This window comes from Erpetoichthys calabaricus, chromosome 1 (genome assembly GCF_900747795.2).
Source record: "Erpetoichthys calabaricus chromosome 1, fErpCal1.3, whole genome shotgun sequence".
In the NCBI taxonomy this organism is placed as follows: domain Eukaryota; kingdom Metazoa; phylum Chordata; class Cladistia; order Polypteriformes; family Polypteridae; genus Erpetoichthys; species Erpetoichthys calabaricus.
Window position 1 is genome coordinate 49,915,440 of NC_041394.2, and position 20,496 is coordinate 49,935,935.

Sequence of the window (20,496 nt, forward strand, 5' to 3'; positions counted from 1 at the left end):
AGTAATGCTGTCTAGACTTATAAATAAGTTGTTCAGTTTCTTTAGTTGTTAAGATGTTAAGTTCTGTATGTAGGGCCTGCCTTTTCCTGTGGAGAACTTCATTTGGATGCCTGGCTTGTTCTTCATCTATTCTAGTAATTTCATTTCTTAGCTCTGACACTTTCTTGGTTTCTAATTTATTTCTGTGGGAAAGATACGAAATAATCTGTCCTCTTAAGAAGGCCTTTAGAGTTTCCCAGAGTGTTCCTGCAGAAACCTCTGTGGACGTGTTTGTCTCTAGGAAGAAGCTGATTTGTTTGGATATAAATTCTGTGCAGTTCTCGTCTGCCAATAAAAGAGGGTTAAGACGCCATCTGCGAGGTGAGTGTGAGGGGCTTATTGATTTTAGCTCCAAGACTAGAGGGGCATGGTCAGAGATAATAATTGTGTCATATTTGCATGATTTAATTGTAGGCAGGAAATTATTATCTATAAAGAAAGAATCAATTCTTGAGTAGCTATAATGCACTGGTGAGTAGAACGAATATGTTCTTGAGTTTGGGTTAAGAAACCTCCAGGGGTCTGATAAGTTGTGATCATTCAAAAACTGTGTAATTATCTTTGCAGTATTAGATGTCGTCCCCCCTGTCACAGGAGTCTTATCTAAGAGTGGATTTAAAACACAATTAAAGTCCCCAGCCATTATAATTTTATGAGTGTTCACATTGGGAATGGATGCAAATAGATTTTGCATGAATTCCTTATCATCAACATTGGGTGCATAAACATTTATCAAAATCATTTTACTGTTATATAAGTTGCCCATGACCATCACATATCTCCCTTCAGGGTCCGACACTACATCTGATGCTACAAATGGAACTGTTCTATGTATGAGAATTCCCACCCCTCTAGTTTTCTTTATAAAGCTAGAATGGAACATTTGGCCAGTCCAGTCTTTTTGTAATCTGAACTGATCCTTGGTTAGTAAGTGGGTCTCCTGTAAAAATACTATTTTAGCGTTTAAGCCTGGTAGGTGAGAGCATACTTTCTTTCTCTTTAATTCGTGATTCAGGCCTTTAACATTCCAGCTCACAAAGTTAACTGTCCCATCATGGAGACACTGATTCTGAGTTTTTAATGTCATTTATAGTTTTAATTGGTAATATGGCAGTGTTTAATCTTAGTTTCAAGATTCCCCATGAGTTATTGCCTTTTAGCCTATTGTTGCATTGATATTTATAATTATAAGAATTACAAGAATAGATTAGATATAACCTGCTCTCCTTCTCTCCCCCCTTTATCCCCCCATCCCCCCATTTTGCCTCCCCACATGAGGCTAGATCCCACTTCACGATGTTCCAGTCCTCTGACATACGAAGAGACAGAGTACGTCCAAAACAAAACAAACCCCACCCTGCAGCGGCGTTACAGAATTAAAACAGAGATATCTTTTGCAGTTAAATTCTTAATACTATCTGCCAAAGATGTTCTCATTAACAATATTTAAGCTTGAAATAATCTTCAGTGCTTTTAAGTTAAGATATTAATATTAAAAGAAAAAAAGAAAAAAAAAAAGAAAAAAAAAAAAAAACAACCCTGGGAATGATTTTAAAAACTAGTCTAGGATAAGCCTGGTAATTCCTACTGTAATAGTATAATGGTAATAGTATAAATAGCAGAAAAAGCAATAAACCAAGGGTATGAAGTTGAACAGTCTACTTTAAGGTATAGTAAAATAAAAAAAAGAAAAAATGAATCCTACTTTAATTACTTCCACATTTTCACACTCACGTCTATAATTCTATAACTCAGATTAAAACAGAAACATATAAAGTCTAGATAAAGAAAAAAAAAAAAGGGATGTATAATTATAATACCAGTCTCTTTAAACATGGATCCAGAGAGCAGGTCATAGGTCCTTCCCGTGCCTTGATAGAATATGGCTCCTTATTAACTTTCAACTTTTCAACTTACTAACTTTCAAAAAAGTGTCAGAAACCGCTTCTTTAGTTCTTTTTCAGCTTCTTCTTTGCTTAAGAAAATATAATGTTGATCTTGAACTTCCACTTTCAGTTTGGCGGGATACAAGAGGCTGTATTTGATATCGGCTTTTCGTAGCAACTTTTTAATGTCGATGTAGGATCTGCGTTTTGCAGCTGTTGATGGTGAGAAGTCGGGAAAAATACGAATAAGATTATTTTCGAATATAATCTCTTGCTTGCGTCTGTGAAGTGCCATCACATCAAGCTTACATCGTAGTCGCTCGAAGCGGACAATAAAAGACCTAGGTTTAAAGGCGCTTGGTATCTTTGTGCGATAAGCCGTGGCTATCTCAATGTCGAGTTTAAAGTCATCTCCAATTATTTTAGACAGTAATTCTACTGCAAATTTCACTGGGCTTGAGCTTTCTCGTTTCTCAGGTATACCCTCAATTCTTATATTATTTCTTCTGCACCCATCCTCCAGGGCTGCAAGTCTGTCTCCAAGTTTTTTGCATTCCGAGTTCGCAGCTATGGCTTTTTCATCGGCGTTAGATGCCAGTTGTTCCGCTGTTTCCACTCGAGCCGTGAGTCCCTGCTTAACGTCTTCCAGCTGATCTGAAACGTCATTAATATGGTCATCAAGCATTTTCAGTTTGGAATTAGTTTCTTCAATGTGTTCCACTAATTTCTCCAACATGTCTTTAAAGTTCACGTCAAAACGTTTAAATAGACGCGTTTCCTTATCTTTGTTATCCTTCTTGAGCTCAATGGTCACCTTCTTAAGATCATTCATGTTATCTTTCTTAAGCTCATTCATGGCCGTAACCATGGCAGTGGCCAGTGTAGCGATCATCTCTTTCAGTTCGGACAGTTCGCTTCAGCTTTCGTGCTCCGCGAGTGGAAATGCAGCTCCTGTTACAGCAGGCGCTGCAGGCTCGCGATGAGTAGGTGAGAGCACGTCCTGCAGTGCTCTTTCTAGTCTCGAATGATCCTCAGAAATCGGCGATCCGTCGCGACCTGTATCACTTGCACCTTCGCTCCCATTTTCACTCTCGACTGGAGACGATACAATGGAGCAGGGTCCCAGGAATTCTGCGCATTCGTCTGCCTGGTACAGGTCAGTCTCCGTGATGCCATACAATTATTCAGTTATCTACTTTCATGACTTCTTTGTAGATGTCATGGTCTGGTTTCACATTTCACTTTTTCTGGCTTTATTTTCATTTCTTTTTCATTTTTCCTCTTAAAGATGTTTTTTATCCACTGAGTTCATTTGTGTTTTTAGTATTTTGGGTTTCTGTTGTGTTAAGAGAGGTTGGGAGCATGTTTCTGTTTCACATGGATGCCACCATCTTTATTGTAGCAGCTGCTATGGTGTAGCTGTGGGCACATCCAAGGTTACAGTGCATGCGTCATTGGAGGGGCAAAGGCATAAAAGTCAGCTCTATAGACACCCTGGTACCCAAAGTTGTTGTTGTTGAGTGTGCATTCTTGATTTTCTGGTTCAATAGAATCCTTGCTTTGTTCTCTGACTATGATTTTGTTTTTTTGAGGCACATTTACCTGCATTGTGAGGGAGCATCAGTTACGGCACCGTGGCCATATGGCGTGTTTCCCCAAGGGTGATCCAGCTTGTAAGATCCTCATTGTTGGGGACCCGAGTGGCTGGACCAGACCAAGGTGTCACCCACGTAACACCTGGCTGCGGCAGATAGAGGGGTCATTTCCGGAGGGTGGGACTGGACCGTGTGTCTGACTGGGGGGTTGCAAACCGGAATCCTGAGTTGTTTCGTTGTGTAGTGGGTGCAGCAACGCACTGTACCAGTGCATGCTCCTCAACTTGACTTGACTTAGAGGAAGACGTTGAGTTAAGACAGCTGGAACAGGAACTGATGTGGCAGGAAGGGGAATTCTGGGTAGTGGACTGGCTGGAAGTGATGGCAACAGTGGGTGGATCAATGGTGATGTCATTAAGTATCAGGATCTTCAGCTGGGCTGGAGACAAATAAGAGGAGAGACGATCAGGTCAGAGCGCCAACCCTCAGTCTGGCTGACAAATAACACTATTTGAGCCTGTAGACTGTCCCACCATCAGCATGTGCGTGACACCGGCTATACTCTTCAATTGCAATATCTTCAAATTACTGCTGATTCAAGTTTTTCTCAGAAGTTCCTGTCAAGCCAGTAACCCAATATCTGTGTTCTTCTCATCTTTCACTATTGGTAAAAAATCAAAAACTGGGAAAAGAAATTTGTTTTTAAAGGACTGTGATTTTTCTTCAAATCTACTAATAAAGTCTATAATTTGACAGTTACACTTCAGAATTGATGCAAATTAATGTAATTTTATTTTTTTACCATCAGACGATGAAGTGGAGTTCTTGGTGAGGAGGCAGCATGTCTACCTGCCATCTAGTGGGAATATAAACATCTCCACTCTCAACCATCAGATTGTGGACTATGTGGCAGAGACAATGTATCTTGCTGTGACAAAGGAAGATCTGCTTCACAAACCGTCAACTATTCACTTGTAAAGCTGCATTCAGTCACCAGGCCAGAGGGACACTCAGAACTTCACCACTGCAGATGAGATTGTTTGTCTTAAGTAGAGTTCTTGAGTCACCTCCATGTTACTTTTTTATATTTCTGGTACAAATAGACAGTAATGTAATGTGAAAGAAATAGATAATTGCTAACAGTTTATATAGTCTTCCATGTTCTTTTTTAAAGAAATCCAAATAATGGTTATTGTTAACTACATGAGCTGTTCTTGATAGACTTCCTTTTCCGCATATATGTGTGAAGGAAGAAAGTGAGAGCAGTTTATCTTATTCTTTTGGAAAGATGTTTTACTGTGGTCCTATTTTAAAAATGTCCAACTAGTAAGTCCCCTACATACAAACGAGTTCTGTTCCAAGAGTGTGTTCACAAGTGCAATTTGTTTGTAAGTCCAACAAAGTTAGCCTGAATGAATGCAATGCAGTCCCCAACCCTCAGCTCCTTTAGAAAACATGTACAGGCACAGCTATTTGTACATAAGAAAGTGCTTTTCAAAGTTCTTATCTGTATTTTTTGTTATAGATTTCTAGTGCATTTTAACAGCAGACAGTTGAAAGTTATTTTTTATTCCCACTGTTTTCCATCATCTGATGTCAGTACAGTAAACTCGTTTACTGCTAGGGAACAAGCCTATGTATGCTGACCTAGCATACCTCTCTCTCCTCAACTCTTCTCAAAAACATAATATTTGCACTGTATGTACAGTACTAATTGCTTTTAAAAGTTAATATTTTACTGTGAGATTTTTGAGACCCTGACAACCCCCCAACTGCGCTGTGCGACAACGCTCTGTTAACGTAAGCAGGGATTGCTTGTCCACTGCCGATGCAACTGCAAGTTCAGATTGTTGATGTGGGGGACATTTAAAAGCAGCCACTGACTTGGCCGTGTGTTCACTTGCTGTTTTCACACTTATGCATGAAGTCTGTCTACTCCTTTAATCTGAGAAGGGAGCGACTGCAAGATGACGACGGTATCACTGCGTGCGTGCTGGGGTTCCTGAGGGTGCTGAAGAGACAGCTAAGGCTTCGATAACTTTGAGATGACAATAAAACTGATGTTTTTTTTAGAAATCTGGGCTCATCTGTTGTGCAAGTCTGTGACCAACATATTATTTACGTACAGTATTTTTGTATTGATTTCGAATGCATTTTAACAACAAATAACCAAGTTTTTTTTTTTTATCATGTTTTCAGTCAGCTGGCTAGCCGGCATCTTCTTCTTCTTTTTCTTTCGGCTGCTCCCATTAGGGGTTGCCACAGCGGATCATCCATCCATCATCCAGCCCGCTATATCCTAACTATAGGGTCACGGGGGTCTGCTGGAGCCAATCCCTGCCAACTCAGGGCACAAGGCAGGAAAGAGACCCCGGGCAGGGCGCCAGCCCACCGCAGACAGCGGATCAGCTTTTTCCATATCTTCCTGTCCTCGTCATCTTCCTCTGTCATACCCATCACCTGCATGTCCTCTCTCACCACATCCATAAACCTTCTCTTAGGCACTTCCTCTGTTCTTCTTCCCTGGCAGCTCTATCTTTAACATCCTTTTCCCAATACACCCAGCATCTCTCCTCTGCACATGTCCAAACCAAAGCAATCTCGCCTCTCTGCCTTCGTCTCCCAGATGTCCAACCTGACTTGACCCATATGTAGGAAAAAGGTATTCCATGACCCATGTTCCATGATCTTGTACTTGTTCTTCAGAATCATGTCGATGGTTAAACAGTTCACGTTATACAAAGAAGCGATGTCGACCATCTTTTCGCCTCCTTCCACTCTCTCTATTATTTTCAATTTGGTTTCTGTCGTTATCGCCTGACACTTCTTAGCAGTACATCACCATTGCTTTTACGCTTAATTCCAGACATCTGTGGCTTGAAATAAAGCGTTTTAACTCAACATAAGCAGAGATACAGCCAAAAGCACAACCACTTCTAGAAGATACACGCACATGACTGAGAATGTAAGCAATAATAGCGTGGGTTTTATGCTCCATCTAGTGGCAGGCATGCAACCTACCTTATACACTGCCTCAAAATTTGAAGTTATGGTTCAATTTTTAATTTTTCATTTATTTAAATAATTTTTAATTTATTGGACATGCACATTCACATCTTTGAAAGTTCTTAACTTTAAGGGGACTTACTATACTAAAAAATGTTTAGTAGTAATATACAGGCAGTGTAGTGTAGCATTTAAGACTTCAAACACTAAGGTTATGGGTTCAAATTCTGCTACTGATACTGTGTGACCATGAGCAAGTCACTTCAACTGCTGGTGCTCCAACTGGAAAACAAAAAGAAATGGATAAAGGCGTCATCCAAATAAGTAAATGTAATATTAGTAATTGGTATTGTCATGCATGCAGATTATGGCTAAATTCTTGCTTACTATGATTAAACAAGATAAACAAAATATTTCAAAGCATATGATTTCATTTTAATCGATAGAGAACACAAATCAACTTATCTGATATTTCCACTTTTTCAGTTATGGTCCCAGTATTGCTGTAGACAAGGCGGTTAGAATTACTCAGTGACATAACTTTAGCAAACACATTGATGTAAACTTGTATTTTCATCTTCCCAATGTTGCTTGAACCATATTTGACTGGTTATCTGTGACAATCTGGATCAGCTCCATGTCTTTTGGCTGCCTGAACCTGGAACCATTGATAATGAAACCAAGGACAAGTTGGGCAAATGAGTCAGCAAGGATATTAGTAAAGGTGAATAAGTGCTTTTATTTTCAAGCAGTCATAGTCTCAAAAACCCAAAGATGCAAAATTGCAGTGCAAGTCCATAAATGAATAAATAATCCATCCATAAAACCAAATGATCAGTGGAGGTTAAAATGTCCACAATTAGACAATTAATAATCCATTAAAATTGAGGTTAAAATCTGAGTCACTGTGCTTCTCCTCTAAATATTAACGTCTCTTCTGCTTAGCCTGAATGGAACCAGGCAGCATGAGGAGACGTCTTTCCGGCAGGCACAGTCAACCAATAAATCCTGGCTCAGGTCCCTTACCACCAATCCTTCGGCGTTCTGCATGGCACCATGTTGAGCCTTGCCGCAACATCCACAGAAGCCTTCATGAGCACATGGTCCATTCAGCTCTTCAAGGTGCTCTACCCCTCAACCACTGACCAAAACTCTATTTCCGGGGCTACTCCTGACTGCCTGTCTTTGCTCCTGCAGCACCGGCTCCTCTACAATCCTAAACTTTCTTTCTATTATTGTTCTACGCTGCTCTCATGCTTCGACTTCCTTTTAAACTACTGTGGGACACAGGTGCAGCAATCATGACTCCGGTCCTAACAAGAGAACAGGGCAGTCCCATATGTGCTCATGTGAATGCAGGGTCACCCATTCTCACATCTGCCCCAGAGTCACTCCACCACGCTATTTATGCCCTACCCAAAAACCTGAGTGCTCCATTTATTTTAAAATGAATATGCCACAGTCCCGCTGTATCACAGTATCCTGTGACAACTAGGGGCTGCTCTGTAAACTGACAGAGAGTACACCAAATTTATGTTGCAAATCTAGCCATACCTTAGGTGCTGCTTGTTGTGATGGGGTCTTAGGGTGATCCTCTTCTCTCATTTATACTCTTTTTTTACATAGACATAACAAAATACACCAGATTCCCGCTATATCCGTCATATGTTATACTGTCTTTTATATCTATGACCTCAGGCAACAAGACAAAGCACCAGAACAAGGCAGGAGCAAAAGGTAAATATTTATTTATTATGTATTATAGATAATATTTCCAAAATATAAGCAGGGTACAAATGTGAGTATTGGTTAAAATAATAAAACCTGCTAAAAGTCTACCAGGATGCTTTCTGTCTTATAATGTTGATTGGTGTCTGTTCATAGTACCCCCTCGGCGTTTTAGTGGAGTGTCAGAAACAGGCAGCATGGCCTGACTAAATATGTCTGTTGGGAGAGATGGACACCTCAGGATGGAAAATGGCACAGCGAGGTCCTTCAACATGCAGACCTCCTCTTATTGTGGTCATGTTTCTTCAGTTCAGCATTTTCTACAGTGAAAATGGATGCAGACATGTAGTTTCACACAAATAAGAAAGAAAGGATATACAGGTAATTAAGTTGTAAACTAGCCCACTTCAGTCAATTCTCTCCCCATCACACATGGTGCTCTTCTTATCAGTGAAACTCTAGGGGAGGAAATTGCAATAGCTTCTTTTTCTTTAAAATTAGATATTACTAGATATTAACATCCCTGTCTTTTTAAAATATGATTTTATTAGACATTAATTAAAAAAATACTGTTAAATTATATACTAGATATTATTCCCCATTACAGATACTTATTTTTAACTTTGTTAGGCTCTGTGGTTTAATGACCCAAGCAAAAGGTCTTCGTTTGCTTGAAGTCCTCACTTCAGACTTTGGGTAGATCCTTTTATTGGAGTAGCTGGAGCAGCCTTTCAGACAGAGTGCTTCTTCATTTTGAAGTCAAAGTGATCTGTCACCAATTAGCTCTTTTTATGTGTCCCTCCCTGGATTGTAATTAGAAGAGAAGGTCTTTCTAAGGCCAGCTTGCATTTCTGTACTTCTCCTGACCCTTTTGAAGCCACTTTTAGTTTCTGGAATTCCGGCTCCTCTCTGCAGACAGGCACTCTGAGACACTTAAGAGTTCTTAATTCCCATCCCCTTTCACCTTCATTCTGCCCTCAGAGTCCCTGTCGGGGATTAGCAAAGTGAATTGATGACTAATGTAACTATCATACAGGATGGATGGGCATCCCGGCTAAGAAAGGGTAAGAATCCTTACCCAGACAGGAAGCCCCAAGCACATGAATGGGAGTCCTGTCCAGGAGAGAAGCAGGTCCCTTGCCCAGACAGGAAGCCCCAAGTGGATGGACAGGCGTCCGAACCGGTTATACAGTACCTACAATACCTTTCCTGTCTGGGATAGAAGGGAAGGACAGGAAAGGAGTGTCTCTGGGGGCTGATTTATTCCCAGGGATGCTAGATGGCAGCAGCCCTGGATATCTGTGCCCATTCGGACACCAGCAGGGAATGCTGGGAATTGTAGTCCGGTAATACAGCCCTGCTGAGGTCTGGGGGTGCCACAAGAGGGTACTGCAGGGAGATACACTCCTTACTATTTGGGACTTCCATATGACCTGGAAGTGCTTCCAACAGCGAAGCCCTTACACCAGAAGTACTCCCGGGTCCTCAATAAAATGGACTGCACTGCCTTGTAAAGACAAGTCGGAGCTGGTAGGAAGGAAAGCAAAGCTTGACTGAAGGAGAGCAGTGCGGTGGTAGTAGAGAGGGGAGAGGAAGAGAAAGGAAGAAGAACCTTGTGTTTACAAAGTATTTATAATAAACACACCCTTTATTTGAACCCGAGACTGTCTTGTGTGTTCATGTGTGGGGTATGGGGCTTGCTGGTGCCACCTAGCCTTCAAACTAACAATACATCAGCAAATGTTTCTTGAGAAAACTGAAATAAAAATTAATAAATTACAAAAATTGTCATGGTTAGCAGTGGACAGTTGCTTACTTTGGTATTTCATCTGCAAAAAAGATAATGTTGTTATGTAGAGACAGGGACCACCCCAGTGGTTCACACTGCTGCCTCGCAAGCCGTTCCAAGGATCGGAGTTTCCAAGTACAGATTGTGTGTGGAGTTTATCGATCAGTCCTGTGCCACTGTGGATGACCTTATAAATAATGAAGACATGCTTGTTAACTTAATGGATGACTGTTGTTGGTGTCTGCATGGGACTCCACTGAACATTCCTGCCCATGCTTAGTTGCTGCCTTGTGTAGCCCCTCATGACCCAGTAATGGAATACACAACTTCAAGAAATACAAAAATGAGTAAATAAATAAAGCAATTAATGATGAGCCGGCATGAGTGAAAATAACAGCATATTCTGCAGACAGAAATTGAATTTAAAGTCAATCACATCTGCGTGCTCATCACCACATTCTATTTCTGACCTGGCAAGATGCAAGCAGAGACAGCATAACAACATGTTTAAGTAAATTGGGATCTTAATTGAGGACTTAAATTACTTTTAGATTAAAACTGTTTGGAAAGAAATTCTACAACAATTAATAAAGATGATTGTTACATTATGACTGTTTTATTCATTTTAAAATATAGCAAATATAACATATAATAAAAATGCATGCCAGGAACAACTGCTTCTATCTCAATCAACAAGAGCTCTCAACAGTCTCAAGGTGAGTTTTAAAGAAAGACAGAAGTCGCTCTCCTTTCGTCCTTTTATTCAAACCATAAAGCACTCAGCTTAAATACTTAAAGGCAAGCCGAAGTCTCTTTGACCATTCTTAAGCAGCAGGACTTGTCTGGAGTTTGCTCACTTCCTTGACTAACAGATCTGAGGAACGGCAATTTACACTACACTTTGTTTTGAAGATTTATGTAATCTTTTACCTCCCCACACGTATAGGGCATCCGGTGAAGAGTGCCACTTTGTCTTCTTTGGCACTCTCTGCATGTCCTCCTCATTATCTGTATTTGACCGCCTCTCACAGAACACTTCTTGTTAAAAAATTGGCTGCCGCTAGACTTTTACTCTCACATTCAATTGTCAATCCTTTTTTTTTTTTTTATTAATTCTATTTCAAGAAAGTATAATGGAGATTATACAACAAATAACTTTAAAATCGATCTAGAAAAAAACCACCAGAGAATTAAAAAAAAGAAAACAAGAAGAAAAAACAAAATCTAAAAAAACAAAAATTCAACCCCCATGCTTATTCAAAAAATTTTAATTAAGTCTTGCCATGTTTTAAAAAAGTTTTAGAGTAATCCTCTAAGCAATAACTCCATTTTTACAATTTCATATAGGAAAGAACGTCAGTTGCCCACTGACTTATAAAAGGTGGGTTGGGATTCTTCCAGTTAAGCAGGTTAAGGGACGGTTTATGCTTCATGCTCAGAACACATACTGTACGCCCATGCATTATGGCTGCCACACGTTCCCAGCAGTCATTTGACGTGTCCCCTGAGCACATGCTCAGAAACATAGACAGAGAATAACTAGACGCCTCATGACCAGCAGAATCGTACGTCAACGTCGCCACCATATTGCGAGTGGCACTGCTGTGGAGTGAAGTAATGGATAAGATGCCTCACACATGTGCTGCTTGGGATTTTACAAACCGCTGTACGCTCCAAACCAGATCCCGGGGGATTACATTTCATAGGTAAGGCTGAACAATTGTTTTGGTTATATTTGGCCATTAGAAAATCCCGTTTTATAATCTCTACTTTAGCTACGCCAGGCTAAACTAGCAAAGCTATGCATTTATGTGCTCCAGTGGGCCTTCAAACAACGTTTTGGCTAAACGTATTTAGTCACTATGTAGATTGTTGTTAGCTGTTAACATTTCTCAAACTTGATGATGTTTTTTCTCAAGGAGCACATTGAGGAAACACAGTTTGAAATGGACAACCATCATTTTATGCTCATGTCTTTAGTTGTGTCTGTCTTCCACAAACTAAGGCTGCACCATATTGCCAGACTGAATACAGTGGAACCTTGGTTCATGACTATAATTCGTTCCAAAACTCTGGTCGTAAACTGATTTGATCGTGAACCGAAGCAATTTCCCCCATAGGATTGTATGTAAATACAATTAATCCATTCTATACCGTGCGAACTGTATGTAAATATATATTTTTTTAGTTTTTAAGCACAAACATAGTTAATTATACCATAGAATGCACAGTGTAATAGTAAACTAAATGTAAAAACATTGAATAACACTGAGAAAACCTTGAACAACAGAGAAAATTAACACTGCAACAGTTTGCGCTATAGATAGATAGATAGATAGATAGATAGATAGATAGATAGATAGATAGATAGATAGATAGATAGATAGATAGATAGATAGATAGATAGATAGATAGATAGATAGATAGATAGATAGATAGATAGATAGATACTTTCTTAATCCCAAGGGGAAATTCACATACTCCAGCAGCAGCATACTGATACAAAAAAACAATATTAAATTAAACAGTGATAAAAATTCAGGTAAAAACAGACAATAACTGAATAATGTTAACATTTCCCCCCCCCCCGAGTGGAATTGAAGAGTCGCATAGTGTGGGGGAGGAACGATCTCCTCAGTCTGTCAGTGGAGCAGGACAGTGACAGCAGTCTGTCACTGAAGCTGCTCTTCTGTCTGGAGATGACACTGTTTAGTGGATGCAGTGGATTCTCCATAATTGATAGGAGCCTGCTCAGCACCCGTCGCTCCGCCACAGATGTCAAACTGTCCAGCTCCATTCATACAATAGAGCCTGCCTTCCTCACCAGTTTGTCCAGGCGTGAGGCGTCCTTCTTCTTAATGCTGCCTCCCCATCACACCACCGCGTAGAAGAGGGCACTCGCCATAACCATCTGATAGAACATCTGCAGCATCTTATTGCAGATGTTGAAGGACGCCAGTCTTCTAAGGAAGTAGTGTATAGGAATAGTGCTAGGAACCGCTCGCTAAAAACACTTTTTTTATGACTTTTAAGCATAGGGAAAAAAATGAACATTTGAAAAATCCGTAATTTAATAAATCACCAGGAAAAGTAACATTGCAACAATGCACGCTACGAACCGATCGCTGTAAACAGAACTGAAAACAAAAGCAAGTGTTCTCTACCTTATGCGTCCAGCCCTCCCTCTCTCGCTCGATCGCTATCTCTTTCGTGTGTGCGTGTGTCTCTCTCGCACGAGCCTGGAGCGCCTGTGTGTGTATGTCTCTCTCTTGCGCGCTCCTGTGTGTGTGCGCCTCTCTCTCGCCGTGCCTGTGTGTGCGCCTCTCTCTCACGTATCTGTGTGTGTGTGTGTGTCTCTCGTGTGTGTCGCGCTCTCTCGCTCACTCGCTTCACAGGAAATGCACAGGGAGAGACTGAACACGTACAAACTGAAAGGGAAATTGGCTTGTTCGTATACCGAGTGTGTGGTCGGGAACTGAGGCAAAAGTTTGGCAAACTTTTTGGTCGTAAACCGATTTGTACGTGTACCGAGACGTTCGTGAACCGAGGTTCCACTGTACTCTCAAATTACAGGATGTGAGTGAGCGAGAGGAGTGTAAGTCTGGAGGAGATCAGTGTGGTAAGGGGGAGCTTTAAATGTTAAGAGCAGTATTGTGCATTGTATTCTATAGTTAACAGGGAGCCAGTGAAGTTGAGAGAGAAGAGGTGTAATAGGTTCAGTGGATTTAGAACAGCAGGTTATTATCCTGGCAGCAGAATTTTGAAGAAGTTGTAAACGATGGATGTTTTTGTGGGATGCCAAATAGAATAGCATTACAGTAATCTATACGTGAGGTGACTCGGGCGTTAACCAATACTTCAGTACTGTGTTGCGTAAGAACAGGACGAAGTCTAGAAATGTTTTGGAGATGAAAGAAGGCAGTCAGAGAAATGTTACATATATAGGAGGAATTATTTAATAATAACAATTATAATTATATTGTCATTATTAGTGTATAAAAGCATATAAATAATTTCATTTAAATGATTGGCCAAAATTTGTTGTATGTAAACGATTCTGTTTTAAACATTATTGTTTTTTCATCAGAAAACCCGGTTTCCACATCTACCTCTATTAGTTTAAATGGCACTTTTGCCACTTGCAATAAGGTGGACGCGCTGACGTATCGTGTCGACTGGGAAACACAGTGAATGCGGCGTCTATCTATATATGTCTATGCTCAGAAATTAACGTGATGCGTGTGCGAGTTGCAGTACCAGCCAAAAATCAGGGGGCGCAGTGTGATCAAGTCGGAATGTGACATCAGAGTCTCTGTTTACTATCTACATGTGACACAAAGCCGCTTTATGGATCGTACAGGATCGATGTGCGTGCTTCGATGTTTAATTAATGGTTCGATGTGGTGAAGCAAAATGCCGACATACGAATACATTCGTGATGGTTTTATATTCAAGGGTTGCATTTTCCCCAATGTAATGACAAGATACATTTTAAAAGTCTCACATCTTCTTTTATTTTAGGACTGAAAAGGTCTATTTTGTGATTAAAGTGGAAATTTTGGCTTTAATCTTGAAATGTCCACTTTAATCTCGTAGTTTATTTTATCATTAAAGTAAACCATCATAAACGTTATCTTAAAACTGGCCCAGTTGTGAATCGCTACGTGCTTCTGGGGCTTAATTCCTAAACTGACAGCAGCGGCAAGCAGCAATCGCCACACAGAACTCATTAAATTTATGATATTCCAGCTGTCTGCATATTTAGAATCCTTAGATTTATACTTGATATTACTTTTATGATGAAATGTGTTAAAGCATGTACAGTATGTTACATTGTACAGATAAGTCGTTAACTTTACTTAAATAATTAATACTGTTAATAATTACACATGTGGCAGCAGCATGGTTGTGGAGCGGTAGCGCTGCTGCATTGCAGGGAGACACATTCTTGGTGTTCCCAGCCTGGAATTTGCGCTTTTTCCTGGTGGGTTTCCTCAATGTACTCCGGTTTCCTTCCAAAGACATTAAGGTTTGGGAATTTGGGGATGCTAAAATGATGCTAGTGTGTGTGTGTGTGCTTGTATTCAGCTTGCGATGAACTGCTGCCCCATCCAGGGATTGTTTCTGCCTCACGCCCGATGCTCGCTGGAATGGGCACATCCCTGGATTGATGGATGTAATCATTAAACATAACGGATGTTTCAGGGAAGTTGAATGTTTTCACACCATGACGATATCTTGCACTGCCACCTGGTGGAATCTTCCAGATTTGCGTAACATCTTCACGTAAGTATAAACAGTACACCGCTTTCGTAGCAGTACCGACTGCTGGAGCACACGTTGCATCTCGTCAAGTATAAACTCTGCCTTAGTCTACGTGCTAGTAGTGTGGTGTTGGCTATTATAATCAAGTTGTGCTTCTCCACTTTAAGCCCATCGGGGAGTCCACCAAACACAGCTGTCAATGGGTTACGAGTGGTTGTGACACCAATGGTGTCTGATAGGTGTTCTAGGAATGTTGTCCATAATGATGTTCATTTGCTGCCCTCCCAAAACATGTGGCTCATGGATGCTGGAACGCAATTGCAAAGTTTGAAGGATGGATCTTGCCCTGGCTGCATTCTGGACTATTTTAAACAAACAGGTAAGTGTGATTGTTGAAAGGTTTGTATTATTGAATATGGAGCTAGAGTGCATTCTATGCATGACTGCCTTCCACTACTTTTCTGAGATGTTAATTGAAAACTCCTTCTCCCACCGTTACCTAGGACCATTGAAAGGAAGGTTCTTTGAGATGGTCTGGAAAATTGGATAGTTTGCTTGTAACAAAATGTCTAATTTGAAAATAGTGGGAAATTGTATTGCTAGAAACTTCACAATTGTCGATCCTGATCCACTTTTAATTGTTTAAGTGTAAAATCCTATCGCATTTGACCCTCTGTTCCCTTTTCGTCTCAATTTCTGAATATACTCTGGTCTTCAGAATAGATTCTCAGGCCAAGATGGCTTTATTACTAAAAGACATTTTATACATACCTGTATTTTTCTGCACATTCTAATGTTTTCAAATGTTACATATCCCTTGGTGGATGAAACAACTTCAAAACAATCTTAACATTAGTTAACTTGTTTCCTAAGTAGTGCCCCAGTGATAGGATTTTGTTTTTGATTTCTATTTTGCTTTATCTTTGACTCTCGCGTATTGTCTTGTCCTTTTTGTTCTTGGCAGCCCTGGTTTAATTTTGATCTCACAGTTTTAACCCTTGTTTTGCCTGACTGTGTCTTTTTTTGTCTTTTTTCTTGTTCTCATCTCCTAGTATTTTTCTGTGCACACAATAATCTCCGGGCACTTCAATGTGTCCATCACAGATGTACCTTATGTTAATTGTTTACTTCTAATGGACAATTTTCTTCTCCCCTAAGGAATTAATATAGATTTTTTTCATTCCTCCTTCACTATATGCAAAACCATGTCCATGACTTCTAGTGTCAGAATTGCCAGACACAGATGCTACACCACGTCAATTGAAATGAAAATCACTGGGCATGTCTAGTTTACTGACCGAGCGTCAATGACAGTCATGCATGTTTTGTGACAGCCAGTGACAGAGCCAGTGCTCTATGAAGGGTTAACAGCTGTGGTAAGTTCAGCAGCCCTCTTTTTCTTTTTTCCATTCTCTCATGGTATGTAAAACATGAGAGATCAGATGTGATCAAATGAGTCTTTCTTCTTTTTGTGAGGTTCAAAACATTCGCATTCCTTATTCCTCGCCACTGCATTCTATGTATTGAACTTCCAGATGAGCTGTCTGACAGAGCCAGCGCTGTATGAAGTGTGAACAGGTTAACAGGTACAGCGAGTTCAGCCATGGTCTTGATGCTATTTCTCTTGTGTAAAACACAAGACATCAGAAAGACGATCTTCTCTTCTATTTGTGAGGTTCAAAATATGCATGATCCTTATACCTCGTGTGGTCTTTTGAGAAATGACAAGTCCAGCGGTTAAATGTTGTGTGCCATCCTGGCCATCCCTGTTTAATAAAAAGCAAAAGAAAATCTTAATGAAGAAAGAAAAAGAAATGGAGATTTTAGGCTTAAGAAGTTCTCTCTTTTCCAAAGTCCTAAGATAGGAGCTCCGTCCTGCAGTGTGCTCTGTTCTGAGAGAGTGATGCCTCCTTTCAGCGACCTTCTGCTTTATAGGCAGGGGACTGGAAGGGGTGGAGTCTGCTGCCCTCACTGGACGTCTTCTCCGCACTGTGGAGGGAACAGAAGAGGATATGGTTAGCACCAGCACCCCCTCTCCACCCGGAGTGGCACTACATAACTCAGATGAGCCCTGAAGGTGATCGTGACTCTTGTCACTGTATTCTTTACTTTGTACATTGTACTAACTAAAGGCAAAATGAAATCTGTTTGATCTTGTTGCAGTGAGTTGCTGACTAGTTGGAGTGAGTCACTGGTTATGTCACATTAGGTGACTGTCTCCACAGTAATAATAATAACAATACATTTTATTTATTTGTAGGCGCCTTTCTAAACACTCAAGGACACCGAACGATAGATAAAACTCAGATTATAAACAAAACTAAAATACAAAATTTAAATCAGACAGAGCAATTGTAGTCAAAGAGAAAAAGCAGTCTTAAACAAATGAGTTTTAAGTTTAGATTTGAAAAGTGAGAATGATTCAGTATTTCTAAGCTCAGATGGTAGTGAGTTCCAGAGCTGGGGAGCAGAGCAACTGAATGCTCTGCTCCCCATAGTGGTAAGACGGACGAAGGGGATAGTCAAGTGGATGGAGGAAGAGGATCTAAGGGTACGGGAGGGAATGGCAACATGAAGGAGGTCAGACATATATGGAGGGTCAAGGTTGTGGATAGCGCTAAAAGTTAACAGAAGAATTTTGACTTGAATGTGGAACTTAACTGGAAGCCAATGAAGCTGCTGCAAAACGGGAGTGATATGGTGAATAGAGGGGGTTCTAGTAATGATGTGGGCAGCTGAATTCTGGACCAGTTGAATTTATAAAGAGATTTGTGTGAAAGACCAAAGAAAAGGGAATTGCAATAATCCAGACGAGAAGTGACGAGGCTATGAACAAGGATAGCAGTGGTGTGGGGAGTGAGGGAGGGAAGAATACGATTAATGTTACGCAAGTGGAAATATTTAGACTGGGAGATGTTATTGATGTGGGACTGAAAGGATAAAGTACTGTCAAGGATGACACCCAGACTCTTAACCTGTGGGGAAGGGGAGACAGAGGAATTATCAATAACAAATGAAAAATGATCAGCTTTGGATAATGTTGATTTTGTACCAATGAGGAGAACCTCAGTTTTGTCACTATTTAACTTAAGAAAATTTGAAGAAAACCAGGATTTGATTTCTGCCTTGCAATCCATAAGTGAGAAGGGTGGGAAGGAAGCAGTAGGTTTGCTAGTGAGATAGAGCTGGGCGTCATCAGCATAACAGTGGAAGCTAATGTTATATTTACAAAAGATATTACCAAAGGGAAAGAGATAAAAAATTAAAAGGAGGGGCCCCAGGACAGAGCCCACCTGAAGTAACAGCGGTGGGTTGGGATGTGAAAGTTTTAAGCTGAACTAACTGAATGCGGCCTGAGAGGTAGGATCTGAACCAATCTAGTGGAGTGTGGGTAATGCCAATCGAAGATAATCTATAGAGAAGAGTAGTGTGACAAATAGTGTCAAAGGGTGCACTCAGATCAAGGAGGACGAGAATAGTAATTAAACCAGAATCAGCTGCCATAAGGGGGTCGTTAGTAATTTTTATAAGTGCCGTTTCTGTACTGTGGATGGACGAAAACCAGACTGGAACTGTTCATATGGATTATTTTGAGATAAATGAGAATGAAGTTGAATAGCCACTATTTTTACAAGAATTTTGGAAATGAAGAGTAGATTAGAAATAGGACGAAAATTTCTGAAATTAGTCGGATCGGCACCAGGTTTTTTCAGTATTGGGGTTATTGCAACAGTTTTAAAAGATGAAGGAACAGTACCAGTAGTGAGAGAAGAGTGGATTATAGAGGGGAGGCAGGCTTTGACCAGAACTATAGGGAGGGGGTCCAGTTGACAGGTGGATGGCTTAGACTTACAGACAAGATCTGAGATTTCTGAGAAAGTAGGAAGCTGGAAAGAGGAAAATGAGTGAGTTGGTGGGTGAAATTCAAATGAAGTACTGAAGGAATCCGTACAGAGAGACTGGTGAATCTTCTGGATTTTTTCATTAAAAAAGGACGAAAGGGAAATGCAAAAATCAGTTGAGTAAAGGTGAGAAGGTAAAGAATCCAGGGGTTATGTGATATTATTAAGTAGTGAAAACAATGACTTGGTGTTACCTTCACTGGAAGAAATAATGTGAGTGTAATAGAGTGTAAACAAGATCAAACAGATTTAATTTTGCCTTTAGTTAGTACAATGTACAATGTAAAGAATACAGTGACAAGAGTCACGATCACCTTCAGGGCTCATCTGAGTTATGTAGTGCCACTCCAGGTGGAGAGGGGGTGCTGGTGCTAACCATATCCTCTTCTGTTCCTGTTTAGTTTGGGCAATACAGTCCTTGTAATAAAGTATATGGTTTTGTGAACAAAGAGTCCAGTTTTTTTATACTACCGTTCAGTGATTAATGTAGTATATGCAGTGCTGCCACCAACTGCCTCTGACTCACTAAGATTGTGTAAATGACGGCTATGGCTGGCAGTTGCTGGAAATGTTGTCAGATGTGATACAGCCTTTAGTTATGCCTTGTATGTCATACTCACTGTTATTCATTTGTATTATTTCCTCTGCCGCCCTCCATGTTTTCTTAACTGTAAAGTGATTAGTGAAATTAACTCAATGGCTGCAGCTCCTGGATTGAGAGTATGGGGCATAATTACCTTTTCTATTAATATATTGTCTTCCAGTTTTGAATGTTTCTGATCATTTCATTTTTTTGTGATTAATTCCTGGAACCTATTAGACCTTTTATTCCTTTTAATCACCATTTTCAAGTTAAAATGTCTAGAAATAAAACTTAAATTCCTTATAGTATATCCAGCAACTAACAATAAATAAAAAAACAGTAACTAATGATAGAGCAATAGGGATGAATGGCATAATAATTTAAATATGATATTTTATTAATTCTTGTTTTTCAATAAAATGTATAGCTTCTAATGTTTTTTTGCTTTGCAACAAACAGCAGATTCAATTAAATAATAGTGTAACTAAGAATGCAGCAACATTAAATATGCTTCAATATCCTGCCACACACAAAAAAGGTGGTAATGAATGAAATGATTAAATTGTTTATTTTTAGTGGATATTTTAGGTTATAATGCTTTACCATTTTGTAATGAGCATGTAAGATTATTTTAAATAAGAATTCAGCAACATTAGATAAGCTAAAAATAGATATGCCAGGACCTTTCTCCGTGGCTTTGTTT

At 40.0% G+C, this 20,496-nt stretch overlaps 1 protein-coding gene across 1 annotated transcript in view; it reads left to right on the plus strand.

Moving 5' to 3' along the window:
* got1l1 (glutamic-oxaloacetic transaminase 1 like 1) overlaps positions 1-5,620 on the plus strand; it is a 49,310-nt gene extending 43,690 nt beyond the window's left edge. The window contains exon 9 of the mRNA XM_028793364.2: positions 4,329-5,620. Coding sequence (XP_028649197.1) covers positions 4,329-4,498 — 170 coding nt within the window. The 3' untranslated portion in view covers positions 4,499-5,620. The remainder of the gene's footprint in view (positions 1-4,328) is intronic.
* Positions 5,621-20,496: the final 14,876 nt, after the last annotated feature.